The 20,109-nt window shown below is 41.5% G+C and overlaps 1 protein-coding gene and 1 pseudogene across 1 annotated transcript; one reads left to right on the top strand and one right to left on the bottom strand.

Moving 5' to 3' along the window:
- Nucleotides 1-1,807: 1,807 nt before the first annotated feature.
- LOC143571836 (cytochrome b561 and DOMON domain-containing protein At4g17280-like) lies at nt 1,808-3,943 on the bottom strand. Its single transcript, XM_077057163.1, has 3 exons — nt 3,072-3,943; nt 2,711-2,965; nt 1,808-2,174 (listed from the first exon to the last, which is right to left on the bottom strand). Exons 1-3 carry the CDS (start codon nt 3,702-3,704, stop codon nt 1,854-1,856), a joined length of 1,209 nt encoding a protein of 402 aa, XP_076913278.1. The 5' UTR covers nt 3,705-3,943; the 3' UTR covers nt 1,808-1,853.
- Nucleotides 3,944-8,584: 4,641 nt separating this feature from the next.
- On the top strand, nt 8,585-19,950 carry LOC143571851 (subtilisin-like protease SBT5.4; annotated as a pseudogene).
- The last annotated feature ends 159 nt before the right edge of the window (nt 19,951-20,109 follow it).

The following is a 20,109-nucleotide window of genomic DNA, read 5'->3' as shown; positions in this document are numbered from 1 at the left end:
TGTTGGGCTAATGAAATTGGGCTCATGGGCTTAAATTGGGGCTAATTAACCGGGTAAATTCACAATACGGCTCGGGTTATTTAAGTTTTTTCAACATTTTTCATGGTCTTCACGAGTTGGGAGGAATATATGTTTTTGTATGTTGAGAAAATCTTAGCTGACCTCGGCTTGAGCTTGTGTGCAGTGTCTTAAATGAGCTAAAACTTGGATCGAGCTTGATTATAGAGTGTGAAATTAATATAATGAAGTAAAAAAAAGTTAAAACTTACATGTACGCAAGTCTTTTTAACGCTTGTGTACAACTTGACTTGTTTGCATATCTAGTGCCAATTGTCCCAATAGGAATGTACTTTTAAGTTATAGCAGCAAGTTAATAATAATAATAATAATAATAATAATAAAAGTTTGGCTAAATTGTATTTCTTTTCTTTATATTACTACGAAATATGGACTGAGTCATTGAAAAATTAACTTTTATTAGATGTCCTGTATATTAAAATTATTATTTATTAATAATAAGAGGATGAAAATTACTTTTTTGCTCTTACATGTATGTCACACGAAAGCAATTATTAAGCGATAAGTTGAACGAAGGCTATTCTAAAGAAGAAAAAAACGAGTCAACTTTTCATATATAAATAATAATAAAACTAAAAGACAATTCTTTAAGTGACCGATTCAATAATTTACAATACTATTAATACAAAAATTGTAATTTAATTAGTCTAAAAGTTATTTAACTTATCAAAATTTATAAAGTTGGAGAAATATCGTAACAAAAAAACAAATTACTATTTCATATTATCATTCTTTTAACCCTATCCTGGGTTTTATACAAAAGAAATAATATCTACTAAGTCAAACAACGGTCCTATATGTATGTTTGCTGAGCAGACCAATCAGACATTTTTTTTCCTTTTCTTTTCTAGATTGTGACTAGTATTTTTGATAGTAACTTTTTTTTGAACAACTTCTGATAATAACTTCAAATCCACCAATAATATTATGATCTTTTGTGTGGGGCATAGAAAGCACGATTCTACAAACAGTTTTAGTTCGTCTAATGATATTTAATGCGGACAAAATTGAAGAATTCTTATGCCAAACACCACAAAACGTGTATACCAAATAGAGTTATACGCATATAAAATAAAACTAAGTATAAACTCAGCACGTCAATACGAATGTACATATACCCCGATCAATACAATACCATCACCATTCCACGAATCCTAGACATCGAAAGGATACACTAGAAAAAAAGTGATCTAATTACTTAACATGGCAAATTGGATTTAATAATCTAAATTGTAAACATAGGCCGACAATAATCCATATTGACAATGTGAACAATAACACTCAAAACAATTTAATGATTTTTACCGCAATCAGATTGATGAAAATTGTTTTTAAATGACATTGTAAGTATAGATTATTATTGGCCACTGATTCAATCAATCAATCAATCAATCATACCCAGTAAAATCCCACCGACAGCAGAGCTATAGGTAGGGTCTGGGGAGGGTGGGATGTAGGCACACCGTACCTCTATCCAAAGGAATAAAGAGGTGGCTTCCAGAGAGACCCTCGGCTCTAAGAACATGTGTATGAAAAAAAAAAAAAAAAAAAAAAAAAAAAAGTTTAACAGTTATATAAAAAAAAACTACTACTAATTATAATAATATTAATAATAAGGTCGCAGTTTAACCGCAATATAAAAGCTAATAATAATAATAATAAAATATGTAAGGGAAATACCATTATGGGCCACTGATTGATAGTTCTAATTACTAGTATCCAGTTGTTATACAAAAGTTCGATCAAAATCATAAGCCACTCGAAAGGTGATCGAGTCAACCTCGACCATTAGTTGCCATGCCATATCCATTTTGGCCATTGCTACCATTAGTCATCTTTTCCGATTTTGTAGCTTTCTTCCTCCTTAAAACCACAAACCATGTGTAGGCTTCCAAAACCACTGCAATAATGGCTAGCATTATGATAACGCCACTATAAGATCTCTTCCATATCTTTTCAGGCTGTAAAATATCAAAGCCTTTGAATATGTTGATGATTCCTAGAATGATAATGCCATAGCCAAGTGAATGGTGGTAGATGTTCCAATAAATTCGATATTTGTGATCCTTCCTTGGCCTTACAAGCAACGCGATTACCTTCACATGTACAACCCACCAAATCTTGAATTTGAACCCTTTTTTGTAGTTTTGGCGGGTTAAGTTCTGATCCATGAGTTAGCCAACTCTCTTGGATCAGACCAAGAAGAGAAAACGGGGCAAAAAGGAGCCCACGCTAAACGAGTAAAATTTTAGCTATAAATAAAATGGGTCACGGGTCATGTACCAGTAAACGGCCATAGATGTGGGACACGCATTCCATCACTTGGGGCTCCCATTTCGTTATTAAATATTTCTCTTCAACTTTTGCAATTTCTAATTTTTCAGGTTCTGGTGTAAAAATGTGTAAATCGCTTATTTTTTCTAGCTTACTCGTTTATTTACGTTTTTAATTTAGATATTAAATTACAAGTTGCCAATTTCGAATATTTGACATAAGTTAGTTTTAAATTTTGTCATGCAATGTTTTTAACTTAAAATTTTATATTCTTTTGCCCTTGGGTCTAGTTGACCAAAGAATTTTCACACATGGGTTAGCAATATATACATGTATATCAATATTCTAGAGGTGGTACCTGGAGAGTGGCCACACAAAAGAGGATGATGCCATTGATTCTATGAGAGGTAAACTGGATGCCTGGAGACTGACCCCCTAGCCGGATTCCGGTAGCCCAACCAGCCATTCCAATGATGTATGCAGAAGTTTGGCAAGTCACATGTAGGTAGAACCATGCAGGGTCTACTGATTCAAATACCCTAATGTATCTCGCCATCATAGCGCCGAGAGGCATCATGATCCCCCAACTTATCGCATTTAGGATACCGTGAATCTGCATATTTCCTCAAACCGAAAAATCAATTACATATTTTAAATATATGTGTATATTTGTATAAACATATATCCATAAGATAAACTTAAAAACTTTCTGAACTTACGTTTCGTTTCTTGGTTTTTATGTTTCTTGCTCCTGCTGCGCTCCCATATTTGCCCGAAAGGACATTTAGTGTACCCATAGACTTAATATTATCACCAGAAGTAGCATGAGGCATTGGGACATTATTTGTAACATGACCATCTTGCCAAACTTGATTCATTTTAGTGCTCACATTTTGTACATCCAAAGTGGCAAAAATAATAATCTCATTATTCGAATATGTAGCCGACAAGTCAGAAACCAGGAAACTCAGCTCACCTTGTTGCAACCGTGTGGTAATACCTGTAACAGGTGAAGTGTAAACCTTCATCTTGCCATTAGACTGCTGGAATGCCACAAGGGCTTGTGAGCCAGCCATGCCTTGAGAAATTGGATTGATGGCCCATGCGACCCACCGAGAAGAACCCACATTCGTGTGACGGTACGCGATTTTTAGTGTTTTGGAAGATTGGTTGTATGTGTAGTGGAGGAAAGAGTTTAAAACTGGAAGGTCATTACAAGCAGTGAATATTTTGTTGCTTGCAAATGCATAGTTTGAGCATGTTTGAGCAAATGATGATGTAAACAAAGTTATAGTTATAGTTAATGACAAAACTACCCTTCTTAACACAAACCTCATGGGAAATTGATTCATTATTTTTTTATCAAAACATATACAACAAGACCCACAACAGAAAGCTTGATTATGAGGAAAGTATGATGGAGAAAGTATGAGGAGAGTAGTAATGTAATTATAGGCAAGTGAGTTGAAGTTGGTGAGGTAATGTGTTAGGTTATAAGTTTGGTAAGGAAGGTTCTATATATGTGACATTTGTTAATTTGGTGAGAGTTTGATAGTTTGATTGATGAGTAGAAATTAGAAAAGGTGTTTGTTTGTTTGTTTGCTTGCTTGTAGAGGTGGTCAAAAAAACCGGTCCTCGAACCGGTTTGCCGGTTTAAACCGGAAACCGGTTTTTAAGAAAACCGGTTTTTTGTAAACCGGTCAAACCGGCGGTTTGTATATCGGTTACACAATTTGGAGCCTAAACCGGTTTTATAACCGGTTTTAAAAAAAACCGGTTTTTTTTAATAACCGGTTTTTAAAAAACCGGTTTTTTAATAACCGGTTATTAGAAAAACCAGTTAACCGGTTTTTTTATAAACCGGTTTTTTACCGTTATAAAAAAACCGGTTAACCGGTTAAAAACCGGTTTTTTCCCGTTGAGTAACGGCCATATAGCCGTTTTTTCTTATTTTTGACCGTTTTTTTTTTCCCCATTTTACCCCCACAAACATCTATATATAGCTTAGGTTGGGTATTGGTTAGATCACACTCGATTATACAACTCCAAACGCTCTAAATGTTTATTACATACGCGATTATTTTGTTATCTCACGCTCAATTATACCACATTACCACTCCATACGCTCTTATTTCGTAGTCGATTATCATGGCCTCCCAAAGTGCTGCTTCATCCGTCAACATGGGTGCCTCGAACACGGGAGAAACGGTCGTTCGGGTCATCCCCACGAAACGAAACCAAGATGTTTGGCAACATTTCGACCTATGCGAAATGTCTAACGGTACCCAAAAAGCTCGATGCAAACATTGTTTGAAGTTTTATGGCAAAGATGCAAACTCCACTTTAAGAGCGCATGTACAAAGGCCCTTTTGCAAGGCCTTGAAGGACGAATCGGGAAGTAGTTCGCAGCCGGAGATGACGAATCAAGGAACGGTGTTTACGTACGACCTTGAAGAGGTACGTCAACAGTTTTCAAACTTTGTGATTCAAAATACACTTCCTTTCAACCACTTCGACAACCCTCAATTCATGTCGATGATGCAAAAGTATGTTCAACCACGCTACCAACACGTAAGTCGTTCGACCCTTAGAAGAGATTGTCTTAAAGCTTGGAAAAACGCTAAATCCGAACTAATTTCATACTTTTCAAACTTACAAACTGGTGTAAACTTAACAACGGATGTGTGGTCGGTACCTAATGGTTCGCCCGACTCATACATTTGTGTGACGGCTCATTGGGTTGACCCCGGGTCGTGGCAAATGATGAAACGAACCGTTGCGTTTCAATTGTTTGATTACCCGCACACGGGCAGAAATATTTTTAAACTCTTGGATAAAGTCATTCGACAATACAAGATTGAAGATAAAATCTTTTCAATTTCGTTTGATAACGCGTCCAACAATACGGCCGCGGTTGGCCATTTAAAATTAAAGTATAAACCTATTTGTGATGGAGCGCTTTTTCATAGCCGATGCATTGCACATATTATCAACTTGGCCGTGCAAGATGGGTTAAACGTGATCGAAACGCAAAGAAACAATTTTAAAAGAATGTTACGAGATGTTTTTAGCAACAATAAAACATTTTCAAGATACAAAAAATTTTGTGATGAAGCTAATTGTCAATGGTTGGGGCCAATTGGGATTGTCCAACAAGAGGGAACTCGACTTGTGATATGTTTGAGAAAGCCATCCAACAAAAAGAATCACTAGTTGCGTTTCATCAAATAATGTCAAGTAGGGGTAAATGTGCACCGTACGATCCTAGAAACTGGTTATTGATTGAGATCGTTACGGAGGTACTCCAAATTTTTAAATCTTGCACAACAAGTTTATCCGGGGTTTACTATCCAACAAGCCCCATTGCTTTACCAAAAATTGCTGTCATGTGCACAAAGTTGAGTGAACTTCATTGTAGGGGTGCACCTTATTTTGATATGGGTGTAAAAATGAAAGAAAAATTTAGAAAATATTTTCAACAACTACCCGCTGTTTTGACATGTGCTGCTGCGTTAAACCCTTGCATAAATGTTGGTGGTGTTGAAGCTTTAATAGAAAAAATTTGTGATGAGCTAGAGTTAAACGACGATCAAAACCCTATTATAACCAAACTTTAAAGAATGCTTTCAACACCACCTTGTCTAACATGTATGATGTTTACCTTACAAAATACGGGTCGTCTTCCCAAATTCATGACTCGTTAAGAGCTGTTGCCCAATCCCAATCCCAAACCGACCTTGAAATGGGGATGTACTACATGATTTGGGAAGACGCCGGTAAACGTCAAAAGGTAAACACCCCAAGCAGTGAACTTGGAAGGTATGGTGGTACCAACTTTGTGAAACACATGACTCCAGATGAATTTAGAAGTCTTGATTTGCTGGCTTGGTGGAGAGGTAAGGAGGATGAGTTTCCGATCCTCGCCGCCATGGCCAAAGATTTACTAACGGTCCAAGCTTCCACGGTAGCTTCGGAGTCTGCTTTTTCTGTTTCTGGCAGGGTTATATCGATTAGGAGGACTCGACTCACTCCACCAGCTGTAGAGATGTCTATTTGCTACAAGGATTACTTGGACGCTTTAGATAGGGCACAACATCAACGCTCACTCGAGGGGGAAATTGACTATGAGACGGGCTTGTATGAAGACGAGGTCAATCAAGGACACACTCAACCAATGACCGATGAAGAAGCCGCGTACGACGATTACCTAAGGAATAGCTCGGGATCGGGTAGCGATGAAAATAATGAGTAAGAAACAGCAAGTTGTTAATGTAATCGTGTCTAAGCATTCTTTAATGTTTGTATTTTTGAGTTACGAATATGCGATAACGATTTAATGTTTGTATTTTTAATGTAAAAGCTATAAATGAAAGTTATGTATTTTTGAGTTACGAATATGCGATAACGATTTAATGCTTGTAGTTACCGGTTTGCCTTGTAGTTACCGGTTTGTTTATACTGTGAAAAAATAATGGTTATTTAAAAAAAAAAAAAAAAAACCGGTTAACCGGTTAGACCGGTTATTAAAAAACCGGTTAATAAAAAAACCGGTTTATTAACCGGTTCTAACCGGTTCCCAAACCGGTCGTAACCGGTTTGACCGGTTATGGTTTTCATGCACAAAAACCGGTTATTAACCGGTCCGGTTATTAACCGAACCGGTTTTTTTCCAGGACGAAAAAAACCGGTCCGGTTAATAACCGAACCGGTTTTTTTAAAAAAACCGATTTGTGCACCTCTACTTGCTTGTATTTGAAACACAATCACAACAACCGTATATAACCAATGCCAACCTCTAGGTATTATTAATGTATTATCGTTAGACTAGTTTCGCCTATGAAGTTAATTAATTGAGTTGTTTTTGAGGTACTCGATATTGACTTGTTAAAAACTTGAATCGACTTAGAGTTTAAAATTATACTAAAGCTTGTTTAATAAGTATGTTTGATCCTAGCTCCAAAAATCAAATTTATATGGATCTAGAATAAAACTAAATGAATGGTTTGACCTGTGTGTCTGTTAGTTTTTGAGATGACGTGATGACTGGTGCTTGAATCTCATTTGCTCCACTCATTTTTATTTATTTATTTATTTTGTTTTTTTTTTTTACAATTTTACCCATGTGATAACTTTAGTCTCCTGAATTTAACAGTTTGGTTAAACTCTTCACAAACTAGAATTAATGATTTTAAAAAAAAATAATTAACTTATTTTTGATAGATTATTGCTATAATGAACTGAACCAGTACCAATCGAATTCTCACGATGTCTTTGCCGCAATGTGCGGGTTTAAAAGATACCGATTGAGTTCTCCCCACGCCCCCGTCATAACGCGCGGGTTAAACCAATACCAACGTACCGGATTCTTGCCGCAACATTCAAGTTAAAAGCAACTCGTTATTACGTAAAATTGAAGGTGATGTGCTATTTATATTTATATCAGAGGAATAACACATTATTAAATTACATGAAGTGTTATATTATCACACAACATAATAATTGTAATAAGTGTTTATGCACACTTTTTGATTAATATTGGATTGGTTTTAAAACTTATGTAATATGAGATACTACAAATAATAAAATTACAAATAAATTTTAAGTAATAAGTATACTTTTTTTTGAAAGTGCATTGATAAATTTTTAAGGATATTTTCTTGTATTTCGATTTATTCAATTTGTGTTAAAAATCGAAAAAAACCTTCAGAAAAACCTTCAAAAAATAACATGTATTGTTTATTTTAAAATTGTACAACGACTGTGTATTAACAGTGTTCGATAGGTTTATTACATTTTGTATATCGATTATATTTTGTATATCGATTATAATCCAAACCTCTAGCATTGAGAATACATGATTTAAACAAAAATTGATCGAAGTTCTACTTCTAAACAAATAAAAACTAATTAATAACATTATATTAATCTATTAGCTCCTCCTCACTTAAATAATTAGCATGTTATAATTTATTCAAAATTTATAACTTATAACTTATAATCTGTAATATAACTTATAATTTATACGTATGGCAGTACGTATTAACTATTATTTATCTTCAAAATTGAAATTCGAACGCACATATGATTCAAGTCCATTTGTATTAACGTGATAATTAACTATTATTTATCTTCAATAACTGGATAAAGTTCTTAATCAAGAGTCCTACTTCTACTAATATTCCAAAGACTATAAATATATACGTTAATCTTAATCAAAACTCCATTGCTGAACATGAAGTTGTTTACAGTTCTTATTGCCATCTTCATCACTGCATGTGTGTTGCAGTCATCTTCTTTGGCAATCAAAAGCAAAAAGGTTTACTTTTCACCACTAATTAAAGCAGCATTCATGCATGCATATATGATATATATGCATATTTTTCTTTAAATTATTATTTTTTACATAACTTTTCGGACTTTTGCAGTCTTATATAGTCTACTTTGGAGCATTAGATCATGAATTTGAAGCATCTAAGATTGAAGATTCTCACCTCGAGTTTCTTGGTTCGATATTAGGGAGGTAATTAATAATGATCTGTATACAAAAACAAAACATAATAAGTTTACTTTGTACTTATCTTTTCTTATATTATGTTTTGAAACAGCAAAGAGAGGGTTGATGAGGCCATGATTTACTCATACAATAAGCAGTTTAATTTGCTGCGCTTTTGGACGAAGAAGATGCTGCTAAAATTGCAGGTTTGTTATTATCTTATAACAGTATGTTGCATGGAAACCTTTAATATTGAATTCTATCACATTTATGTCATGTAGAGCATCCGGACGTGGTGACCGTGATCCAGACTAAAGGGCGAAACTTACACACAACCCGGTCTTGGGATTTCATGAATCTTGAAAACAATGGTTTCATCGGTTCGTCTTCTTTATGGAGGAAAGCAAGATTTGGAGAAAATATCATCATTGCCAATCTTGACACTGGTAGCATGTTTTGTGCTCTACTAATCATCAGATTTGAGTTTTATATTTCAATTTTCTAATTTCTAATTTTATTTTATAACTTTGTCATATTTAAGGTGTTTGGCCCGAATCGAAAATCTTCAATGGCAGCGGTTATGGACCCATTCCATCTAAGTGGAAGGGTGTGAAGAAACACTAAGAGACCCCGGGCAGATTATAGGTAATCTGGGGGCTAAGTAATGTTTCCCACGAAGGTTAGGTCCAGCAGAGTAAGTTGTACTTCAGGGAACCTGCAAAACAGACACCGTAAGCTCGTCACTGAGAAGGGGGGGGTTCCTCCTTGTGACCACCCTCCGGCGTGAGAATCAGTCTATATTGCTCTTTGAATATAAAAGTATATGAATACTATTAGAGCAGTTATCAAGTAAGTTATACGAGATAGTAGATGATGAAATGATAATACCATTTGCTGTCTTTTATAGCCGAAGGTGGGTTTCCAAGGGGTTTAGCCGGCCCAACACGCTACCAACTGTAACCTATGCACGTGCCCTACCTGTGAGTGGTGGATAGGTAGCGGCTGACACAGAGCAGGCGTGCCGTGCACTCTTCGTCTTCTACCAACTGCAGGCTAGGCACGTGGTCTGGCAGGAGTTGGTGGGCAGGCGGCGGCTATTGGTCACAGTGCTGTGGCGTGCTGTCTGCCACGCTGCTGTCAGTGAGCTGTCGCATTCTTGGTCAGATCTTTTGTCTTTACCTCGTCAGGTATCACGCAAAAGATCCTCCATCATACGGACTGGCCCATTTTGGCGGGAGTTTTCCCCCTCCCGCCTTTGCTCATTCTTTCAGGTGACACTGAATATTTGTAAGTGTTAAGCCTTATGCGTGTAGCTATGCTGTGCGGGTAGCCTTCCCTGATGGCTTGTATCCGCAACTGCGGGAACAGGCGGGTTACTTTACCATTGGGAGGCTTTTCCCTGCGTATGCAGCCTGCATACTGCGCGTAGGCTTCTCTGAGCATGGTGGGTCCTGCGGGAGTAGATGGTCTTTGCGCAGACATCCCTGTTCAAGGTGAGTCATGCGGGACCAACTGAGCCCTGCTGGGACCTACCTCTTCAAGTCCCCCCAGTCCAATGTTCTTCTCACGAATGTCTAATAAAGTGAGGTGAATTTTTGGACTTAAGCAAAGGGTTTTGAAAAGGGGTTTTTGTAAGGTTTTCCATGGGGGTTCTTCCCGCGGAAGTCCTTGTCACTTGCAGAAATTCCCGAGTTTCCTGCTTGGTCTTTGGGTATGATGCGGGTAGGTCTGTAACCTCCTCGCAAGTCAGGAGCATTGAGTCTTAGTTGTGCGGATTCTCCCTGTGGTTCTGGTAGTTTTTGAACATAGTGATCAATTATGTTTAAACCACCAATTCCATCTTGGAGCCTCAAACAACGTAGTACTCGATGTTCCCGCAATGCGGGGATATTACTTCCGTTTTCACAAGCATTGCCCAGAAGATCCTTCCTGGTTTCAATTCTCAGCGGGTGCTAGGTATGTGAAGGGTTTTGCCTTTACACTGTACCTGCGTCCGTCTTACGGTTACTTTACTTCCAAGGTATTCCTGGCGTCCATTCCCTGCGGGTGCTAGGTATGTGAAGGGTTTTGCCTTTACACTGTACCCGCACCCGTCTTATGGTTACTTGGTTGCCAAATATTTTGGCTTCAATTCCCTGCGGGTGTTAGGTATGTGAAGGGTTTTGCCTTTACACTGTACCCACACCCGGCTTATGGTTACTTGTTTGCCAAGGTAAGGGATATTTTCCCGCTTACTTTTTTGAACCTTGGTCTTCAAATTTTTAAATTTTGAAATTTGAAGAGTTGGATGGATAACAACCCAATACCTCAAACGTCGTGCGACGGTTTCTTCTGACTGTGTCAGGACGTGCCAGAAGTTATGGCGACATGACATTATGTGGTCATTCCAGTTGCTTTTTCAGGCGCGTGGGCACGGGATTTCGGGCGCGTAGCCGCGAAATCTCTGACACACGTCCTTTTTGACAGCTGTTGCCAGTTCGCTTTTGCCACGCGTCATAGTTTCATTGCACCTTTGATTTCTCTCTCTTCCGTATTAAATTCATCGCATTAATTGCGATTGCTATATAAAGGGGGAGAAGGTTATTTGCAATTCACACTTTCCACTTTCATCTCTTCTTCTCCAGTAATTTCCGGCGAATTTCTCTTTTTCAGTAAAGCATTGCTCTGAAATCTCTTCTTTCTTCCACCATGTCTTCTCACGATGCTGATGATCAGAAGACTGCTGGCGAATGCCAGTGTTATCTTCCTGTCGAGCTGTACCAGTATATCGTCAGGAAGTTCATGCTCGAGTCTCTCGAGCCTGAGTTTCCTGAGCCCCACCATACTGTGTACGATGCCCCTAGTGGCAAAATCGGGGTTTATGCTGCATTCTTTGTCTACGGGAACCTTAGGTTTCCGTTGACAAAGTTTGTGTACCGTGTCCTAGAGAGGCACGGTGTGCACCTGACAGAGGTGCACCCCATGGCCATTGCCAAGGTCCGGCACTTTGAGTGGGTGTGCCGGATACTGGGCCTTGAGCCCCTTGTTGACCGCCTGATGACCTTCTATACTTGGAGGTGCATCCAAGGGTGGTACACTCTTACAACCCGTATCAAGGGTTTAAAGATTTGTACCACCGAGCGGAGTCTTCGCTCATGGAGAAGAGAGTTCTTCTTTATATCCGCTCGAGCCATCCCCATTGCCATGAAGTTCAAGAATGGCCAGCCGCTTCCGAACCTTCCCGCCATCAACTACGAGGAGGCGGAATGGTTCGCGAAGATATCCCGGGTCCAGTCCCCGGTTTTCCGTTTTCCGGAGTCGGCGATGGTGATGCTGGGGATGAGCCGGGTGTGGAAGGCGGCGAATGCGGATAAGGTTCCGATCGTCCTTGAATATGGTTCGAACTCTACCCCTTATGGTATGTCTTGTTTCTTTTTTGCTGACTACGATTTTTTCTAACTTTCTTGTTGATTTCAGAGGGTAACGATCTTCAGTCGCTCCTGAATCCGCGGGAGGAAGATGGTCCTGCGCGGATGGGTACTCGTGCTCTGGACGAGAACGAGTTGCCCATCTTAGAGCAGACTGCGGGTCGGTTCGTGGAGGTTTACCCGCCAGGCCAAGAGATCCTGAGCCACCGACGGCCAGGTAAGCCTATCTTCTACCCTGAACCTCTCAATGCTGTGCCTGCTGCTGGAGTTCATGACATTTCTTCTTCTGAGGAATCCGCAGAAGGTCCTCCACTGGTGCGGAAGAAAAAGGCTGCCGTCGGGAGAGGCAAGGAGAAGGTGGCCTCTACGGCCGACCCGGTAGTCTTATCTGACTCGGAGTCAGATAATGCAGAGGTGGCGGGGAAGCCCGGTGGTGAGGAGACCACCGCTCCGGAGGCTGCAGGTGTTACCTCCGGGGAGGCAGCGACGACGACGGTTACCGGTGTCAAGAGGCCGGCTCCATCGGGTTCGCCCCCGCTCGTCCGTGCGTTCAAGCTCAAGAAACCCCGTAAGTACCCCCATAATTCTTGTCTAGATTTGTTGTTTCAAATAAATTTTTCTAACACTTTTGCTTGTGCAGGTGTGGATGTTGACGCATTCCAGGGTGGAGTTGGAGTAAGTATTCCCCCGCCAATGACGGTAGGCTCGGTCAGCCTTCCCGAGGCGTCGACCCAGGCGTCTACGCTTGCTTCCGCTGGTTCCAGCCTTCCTGAGGCTGTTCCAGCTGAGAAGGTGTCTCCGCCGGCCGTGAGTGCAATTTTTACAGCATCTTTCACGGAGCCGGCGGTTACTGTTGCTGAGGAGACGGCGCCAACAATGGCTACCACGGCGGCTGCCACTATACCTGCGCCACCGGCACCGGCGGCCGGACCATCAGGTACGCGCCGGGCTTCCCGCCGATCTACGCCACCTTCCCGTCTGCCTGACCTGTTGGATGGATTTCCTTTAGGTTCAGGTGATGGGTTTGGCGGCTATCGGCCTGTTATTGACCCTACAGGTACGTAGGGTTCTTTTTTCTTTGTATATTTTTGTCATCTTTTCCTAACTGCCTTTGTTTCTTTTGCAGTGTCGGATTCCAATGAAGTGTATGTTCCAAGATGGAACATACGCCGAGGAACAACCCTTCGCACCCCTGTGGAGTGCGTGGATTGGGCTCGCCACGCTGCTCCTCATGGTGCGTTGGGGGAAGCCATGGCTAGCTACCAAGAGGGTAGGCTAACCAATGAGCTTCGGGTTCTCCAGGCCCGAACGCAGCCCCGCGTCGAGCTGCTTTAAAGCAGCTCGCGCCAAAGATGTATCTGAAGCGCGGGCTCTTCGGGAGGAGAACCGGCAGTTGGCCGCTGCCGCAGCCGAGAAGGAGAAGGCATTCAAGGCCCTCGAGGTTGAAGTCCAGGCGCGACTCGAGGCCCGCTCCAAGGCTGCCCAAGCTGTGAATGAACAGCTTCGGCTGGCCAAGGAGACTGCGCGAAACTCAACTGAGAGGGCTGCCAAGGCTGAAGCTGTTGCTGAGCCACTTCGCGAAGAGAATGAGCAGCTTAAATGCAAATTAAAGGTTCTTCAGCATGCTCATGACGCCTTGGCAATGGAAGATGCCAAGAAGCTGCAGGAGATCCTTGACCAGAGGGGGATGCTTGACCGTACTGAAAGGAAACTCAAAAGCGTCGAAGAAGCTGCCGCCAAGGAAGTTCAACTTGCCAACCTTGATAAAAGCGGAGCCGAACGTGCTTACAAAGAAAGCCAAGCTACCCTCCAATGGCTGCTTCGAGAAGCGTTGCCTGAGGTATCTTCATCTTTTTCTTCACGCTTTCCGCTCGTAATTAGAAAATGTTCTAACTTGTAATTCTTTTGTAGGTTGTGCGTCGGGTCCTTTCAGAGACCTCTTACGACGATGCAATGAGCGCAGCCCTCAACGCTTCTCATGAGGATGGGCAGAAGACTGGCTTCCTGCTTGGTCTAGGGTTTGCTGAGAGAGGCTTTCCGCCCTCCAACTTCCCTTTATTCAATGTTAATACTGAAGCTGCTTATGACCAAGCTGTGAATCAGTACGCTGCCTTCCCGCATCCAGTGGTGGAGAAGGTGAATGAAGCTGCTGCTGCTGATGATGGGCTAAGCATCCTTAAGGCTTTCCTTGGGCAGCCGCGCTCTGACGGTGCTGGTCCAAGCGGAGGTGGCCCTGAAGCCTGATCTTGAAGATCCCTTCCCCCTGCTAGGATAGCCTTGTATAGATTTCTTTTAGGCGGGTAGTTACCCAGCCATTCTTGTAATTGATTGTGAAATATTAATCTCTTTGCGTATAAGATTGTTATTTCCTTGGGTTCTTTGCTTTATAAACTTATGACTTGTATACTTAGTTTAAATTAGCAATTTCCCAAGTGTTTAGAATAAGAACCTTTGAACGTGGTTGATGATGGGTTAAAGTTTCGCCTCCTCCTTCGTGATTGTGCGGGTAAAACCGTCACTTGCACTTGGTAGGATGGCTAATCTTTACCCTCTATCTGACCTGCGTGTAGGTTTTCCTTTTCGAAATTTCTAAGGCATTAAGTTAAACCTTTGAACGTGGTTGATAATGGACTAAAGTTTTCGCTTCCTCTTTCGTGATTGTGCGGGTGTAACCGTCACTTGCACTTAGTAGGATGGCTTTAACTTTAGACCTATATCTGACCTGCGTGTAGGTTTTTCTTATCCTTTTAAGTGTTCATAAGTTAACCTTTTAACGTGGTAGACGGTAAGTTAAGTTTGGCTTCCTTGTTCGTGATTGTGCGGGTAAGACCGTCACTTGCACTTACAAGGATGGCTAAACTTTACCTACATCTGACCTGCGTGTAGGTTTTCCTTAGAACTTTTTAACATTTTGGCGTTGTGTTTATGCGGGTATTGCCGCCTTCCACACGCAACTACTTCTTCCCGTAAGGGAAGTTCATAGGTTACAAGCTATTAATACATCATGAAAGGAGAATCATTTCCATTAGAAGTGGCTCTAGGCCTTTTCTTTACAAGTTGGAATTGATCTACATATAACATTTGCGTAATTGAGCTCCATTCCATGTTCTAGGGATGGGAGTGCCATCGAGCCTTTCGAGCCGGTACGCGCCCTTTCCCAGAACTTCTTTGATAATGTATGGCCCTTCCCAAATCGGGGCCAACTTTCCTGGGCGTTGTTGGTTCGAAGCCTCGTTGTTACGCAGTATGTAGTCTCCTTCCTTGAAGTTGCAGAGTTTTACCCGCGTGTTGTAGTATTTTTGCATTTGTCGTTTGTAGTTTTCTTCACGCACGGCGGCTAAGTCTCTGCGCTCTTCGGTTAGCATAAGGTCTAACCGTCTTTCCGCATCATTGTCTTCTGGTTGGATTAAGACCCTTGGTGAGGGTAAACCGATTTCGACTGGGATCATGGCTTCAGTGCCATAAGTGAGACTGAACGGGGTTTCTCCCGTACTGGTCTTCTTCAGCGTTCTGTTTGCCCAAAGGACGTGTGGAAGCTCGTCCACCCAACCGGATCTATGTTCCAAGAGTCTTCTCTTTATGCCTTCGACGATGCTCTTATTTGCTCTTTCCACCTCACCGTTACCTTGCGGGTGTGCCACTGAGGTAAAGGTGTGGGTGATTTGAAGTTCTTTCAGCCACTGCTGTAGCTTCTTGTCAGCAAAGTTGGTGCCATTGTCGCTTACCAAATTCTGTGGAAGTCCAAAACGACAAATAATAAATTCCCAAATAAATTTTTTGATATGCTTTGCGGTTGTTTGGGCTAAAGGTTTCGCTTCTATCCATTTGGTGAAGTAGTCAATGGCTACCACTAGGAACTGAACATTCCCAGCTGCTGTTGGAAATGGGCCTGTCACGTCAATGGCCCACTTCTGAAATGGCCACGAGGAAGTGACAGGAACAAGTTCATTTTTCGGGCGATGCGTGTTGGGTGCGTAAAGCTGGCAAGATTTGCATTTTCTGATGTATGCCAACGCGTCCATATGCATCCCCGGCCAGAAGTATCCCGCGTTGTTTAGCTTGGCTACCACAGCGCGGGGGCCTGCGTGTACTCCACAGATGCCTTCGTGAACCTCCCTTAGGAGGTAGTCAGCATCTTGGTTGTCCACGCATCTTAACAATGGGCCAAGAAAGTTACGTCTGTAAAGGGTGTCATTGACCAGCTGATAATTCAGTGCTTTACAGCGTAGTTTTCTTGCCTGTGACTTCGACTCTGGTAACGTTCCTGCTTCAAGGTATTTTATTATTGGGGTCATCCATGTTTCTGTACTGGTTTGGATGACACAAATTTCCTTGTGCGGGACTGATGGTGTTTCGAGGAGTTCCACGCGGATGTCCTTTCCCAAGTGGGTGAAGGCCAGTGATGCAAGCTTGCTTAACGCATCCGCAGATTTGTTTTCGCTGCGCTTGACGTGTATCACTTTACAATCATTAAAATCGCGCATGAAGAAACACTAAGAGACCCCGGGCAGATTATAGGTAATCTGGGGGCTAAGTAATGTTTCCCACGAAGGTTAGGTCCAGCAGAGTAAGTTGTACTTCAGGGAACCTGCAAAACAGACACCGTAAGCTCGTCACTGAGAAGGGGGGGGTTCCTCCTTGTGACCACCCTCCGGCGTGAGAATCAGTCTATATTGCTCTTTGAATATAAAAGTATATGAATACTATTAGAGCAGTTATCAAGTAAGTTATACGAGATAGTAGATGATGAAATGATAATACCATTTGCTGTCTTTTATAGCCGAAGGTGGGTTTCCAAGGGGTTTAGCCGGCCCAACACGCTACCAACTGTAACCTATGCACGTGCCCTACCTGTGAGTGGTGGATAGGTAGCGGCTGACACAGAGCAGGCGTGCCGTGCACTCTTCGTCTTCTACCAACTGCAGGCTAGGCACGTGGTCTGGCAGGAGTTGGTGGGCAGGCGGCGGCTATTGGTCACAGTGCTGTGGCGTGCTGTCTGCCACGCTGCTGTCAGTGAGCTGTCGCATTCTTGGTCAGATCTTTTGTCTTTACCTCGTCAGGTATCACGCAAAAGATCCTCCATCATACGGACTGGCCCATTTTGGCGGGAGTTTTCCCCCTCCCGCCTTTGCTCATTCTTTCAGGTGACACTGAATATTTGTAAGTGTTAAGCCTTATGCGTGTAGCTATGCTGTGCGGGTAGCCTTCCCTGATGGCTTGTATCCGCAACTGCGGGAACAGGCGGGTTACTTTACCATTGGGAGGCTTTTCCCTGCGTATGCAGCCTGCATACTGCGCGTAGGCTTCTCTGAGCATGGTGGGTCCTGCGGGAGTAGATGGTCTTTGCGCAGACATCCCTGTTCAAGGTGAGTCATGCGGGACCAACTGAGCCCTGCTGGGACCTACCTCTTCAGGGTGGATGTGAGAATGGAACATTAGTTTCTTGCAACAAGTAAGCATATTACTTCTTTGTTCTTGTCTGTTTAATTTATACCAATATTTGTTATTTATTCATTGATGATGTTGGCAGTAAACTAATTGGTGCCAAGTACTATAACAAAGGTTATCAAGCTTCATTTGCAAAGTTGGATCCTTCGATGAACAATGCGCGTGATCATGAAGTGGTAGCCATACATTATCTACTGCAGGTGGTAACTTTGTTCCAGGAGTGAGTATTAACGGAATCGGAAATGGAATCGCTAAAGGCGGTTCACCACGAGCGCGAGTGGCGGCTTACAAAGTCTGCTGGCCACCCTCCTTTTTTGGAGCTGAATGCGATGATGCAGATATAGTAAAAGGGTTTGAATCAGCCATTCAAGATGGCGTTGATGTGATATCGGTGTCTCTTGGTGGAACCCCTACTGATTACATGGATGATGGTCTAGCCATTGCCTCATTCCATGCTGTCAAGAAAGGTATCACTGTTGTGTTTTCTGCAGGGAATGGTGGGCCCAAACCTGGATCAGTCACCAATGTGGCTCATTGGGTTATAACCGTCGGGGCTAGCACAATTGACTGCGAGTTTCAATCCTTTGTTCATCTTGCTAATGGACTTAACTTAAAGGTACAAACATCCATAGTGTGCAATATATTATCATCTTGTTTTTCTTTGTTGTGTATTTAACTATTTATAATAACAGGGATTAAGCATGTCCAAACCCTTGCCACATTCTGGATATTATCCTCTAATTAATGCTGCAAATGCTATGGCCAAAAACGCAACATATATGGACGCTTACGTATTTTTCTTGAAACATTTACTTGGTTTTTCTCGGTTTCGTATATTATTATTGATTGTGTGAGAATATGTGTATGTGTAGAATATATTGCGTTCCAGGTTCGCTTGACCCAAAGAAGGTTCAAGGGAAAATCTTGGTGTGCGTAGTCGGAAGCAATGATATGGGCAAAGAAGCCGCACTTGCTGGTGCTGTGGGCATGATTGTTTGCAATGATGCAGACAATGGTGATGAGATTCTAACTGATCCTTATGTGCTCCCAGCAACACACATCACATATGCGGACGCGCTTCGTCTCTATGCCTACCTCAACTCCACCAAGTAATATTAACTGAAAAGTAATAAACTAATAATCTTTTTATTCATTATATTTCTGACATGATATGTTATGTTGATGTAGTAAACCATTGGGCTACATAACCCCTACTAAAGTTGTCATGGGCATAAAGCCTGCTCCATCTTTGGCATGGTTCTCATCCCGTGGCCCGAATTCAATCACACCAGAGATTCTTAAGGTTTTTGTTTTTCCATCTAATATTTTGGTTTGCATGTTATTAACTGAAAAATAATAACTTTAATTTTATGAAAATTTATAGCCTGATATTACCGCGCCTGGAGTGGAATCATTGCAGCATTCTCCGATGATCCCGAACCAGTATTTCCATATAGCGTACTATCAGGCACTTCAATGGCTTGCCCACATGTTTCTGGAGTTGTTGGTCTCCTCAAAAGTGTCCACCCTAACTGGAGCCCTGCTGCCATCAAATCCGCCATCATGACCACCGGTAAACTTAAATTTTTATTATCAATCAAGTATATATATGGATGGAATGTGTCTATATTTATATTCTAAACATAGCAACATATGTCTACTATGTTAGTTTAAAAACTGATTAATGTCTCGCGGTATCTTTGCACAGCATATACAAAAGACAACACAGGGAAACCAATGTTGGATGAAACTAAAAATGAGGCAAGCCCGTTTAGCCGTGGCGCTGGACATATTGATCCTAATCGTGCGATGGATCCTGGTCTCGTTTATAACTTAACCGCGAACGATTATCTTGACTTCTTGTGCACCAGAGGATACAACAACCCCATGATTCGGAAGTTTTCTGATCAGCCTTACCAATGTCCTAAAAAGAACAGCATCTTGGACTTCAACTACCCTTCCATAACTGTCCATCAACTTAACGGTATTGTCACCGTCACAAGAAGATTGACGAATGTGGGCCCACCTGGCAAATATACAGTTAGTGTTAAGAGCCCTGTTGGGATATCAGTGGATGTGAAGCCAAGGACTCTTGCATTTTGAAAGAAGGGTGAAGGACAGAAATTTGAGTTGACGATGAAAGAAGTTGATGACACAAGTCAAATTAGTGATCATGTTTTTGGAGAACTAACATGGTCTAATGGCAAGCAATACCATGTGAAGAGCCCCATTGTGGTTTCTGTAGCCTAAACCATATGTTAGTAGTTGATATTTTAATAATTCATTGTTACTTATTCACTAGTTTTTTTAGTTTTGAATTTGGTTTATAACCATTTAATTGGAATATTATGATTTTTGTGGGGGATATTATTATTTTGGATTTATTATGTTATGTTTATGGAATGTGAT

Source organism: Bidens hawaiensis, unplaced genomic scaffold, assembly GCF_021521415.1.
Source record: "Bidens hawaiensis isolate Kalapana, Puna unplaced genomic scaffold, B.hawaiensis_p1.1 tig00025587_1, whole genome shotgun sequence".
In the NCBI taxonomy this organism is placed as follows: Eukaryota; Viridiplantae; Streptophyta; class Magnoliopsida; order Asterales; family Asteraceae; genus Bidens; species Bidens hawaiensis.
Note: the sequence above shows the minus strand (reverse complement) of the source record. Positions and strands in the feature narration are given on the sequence as shown.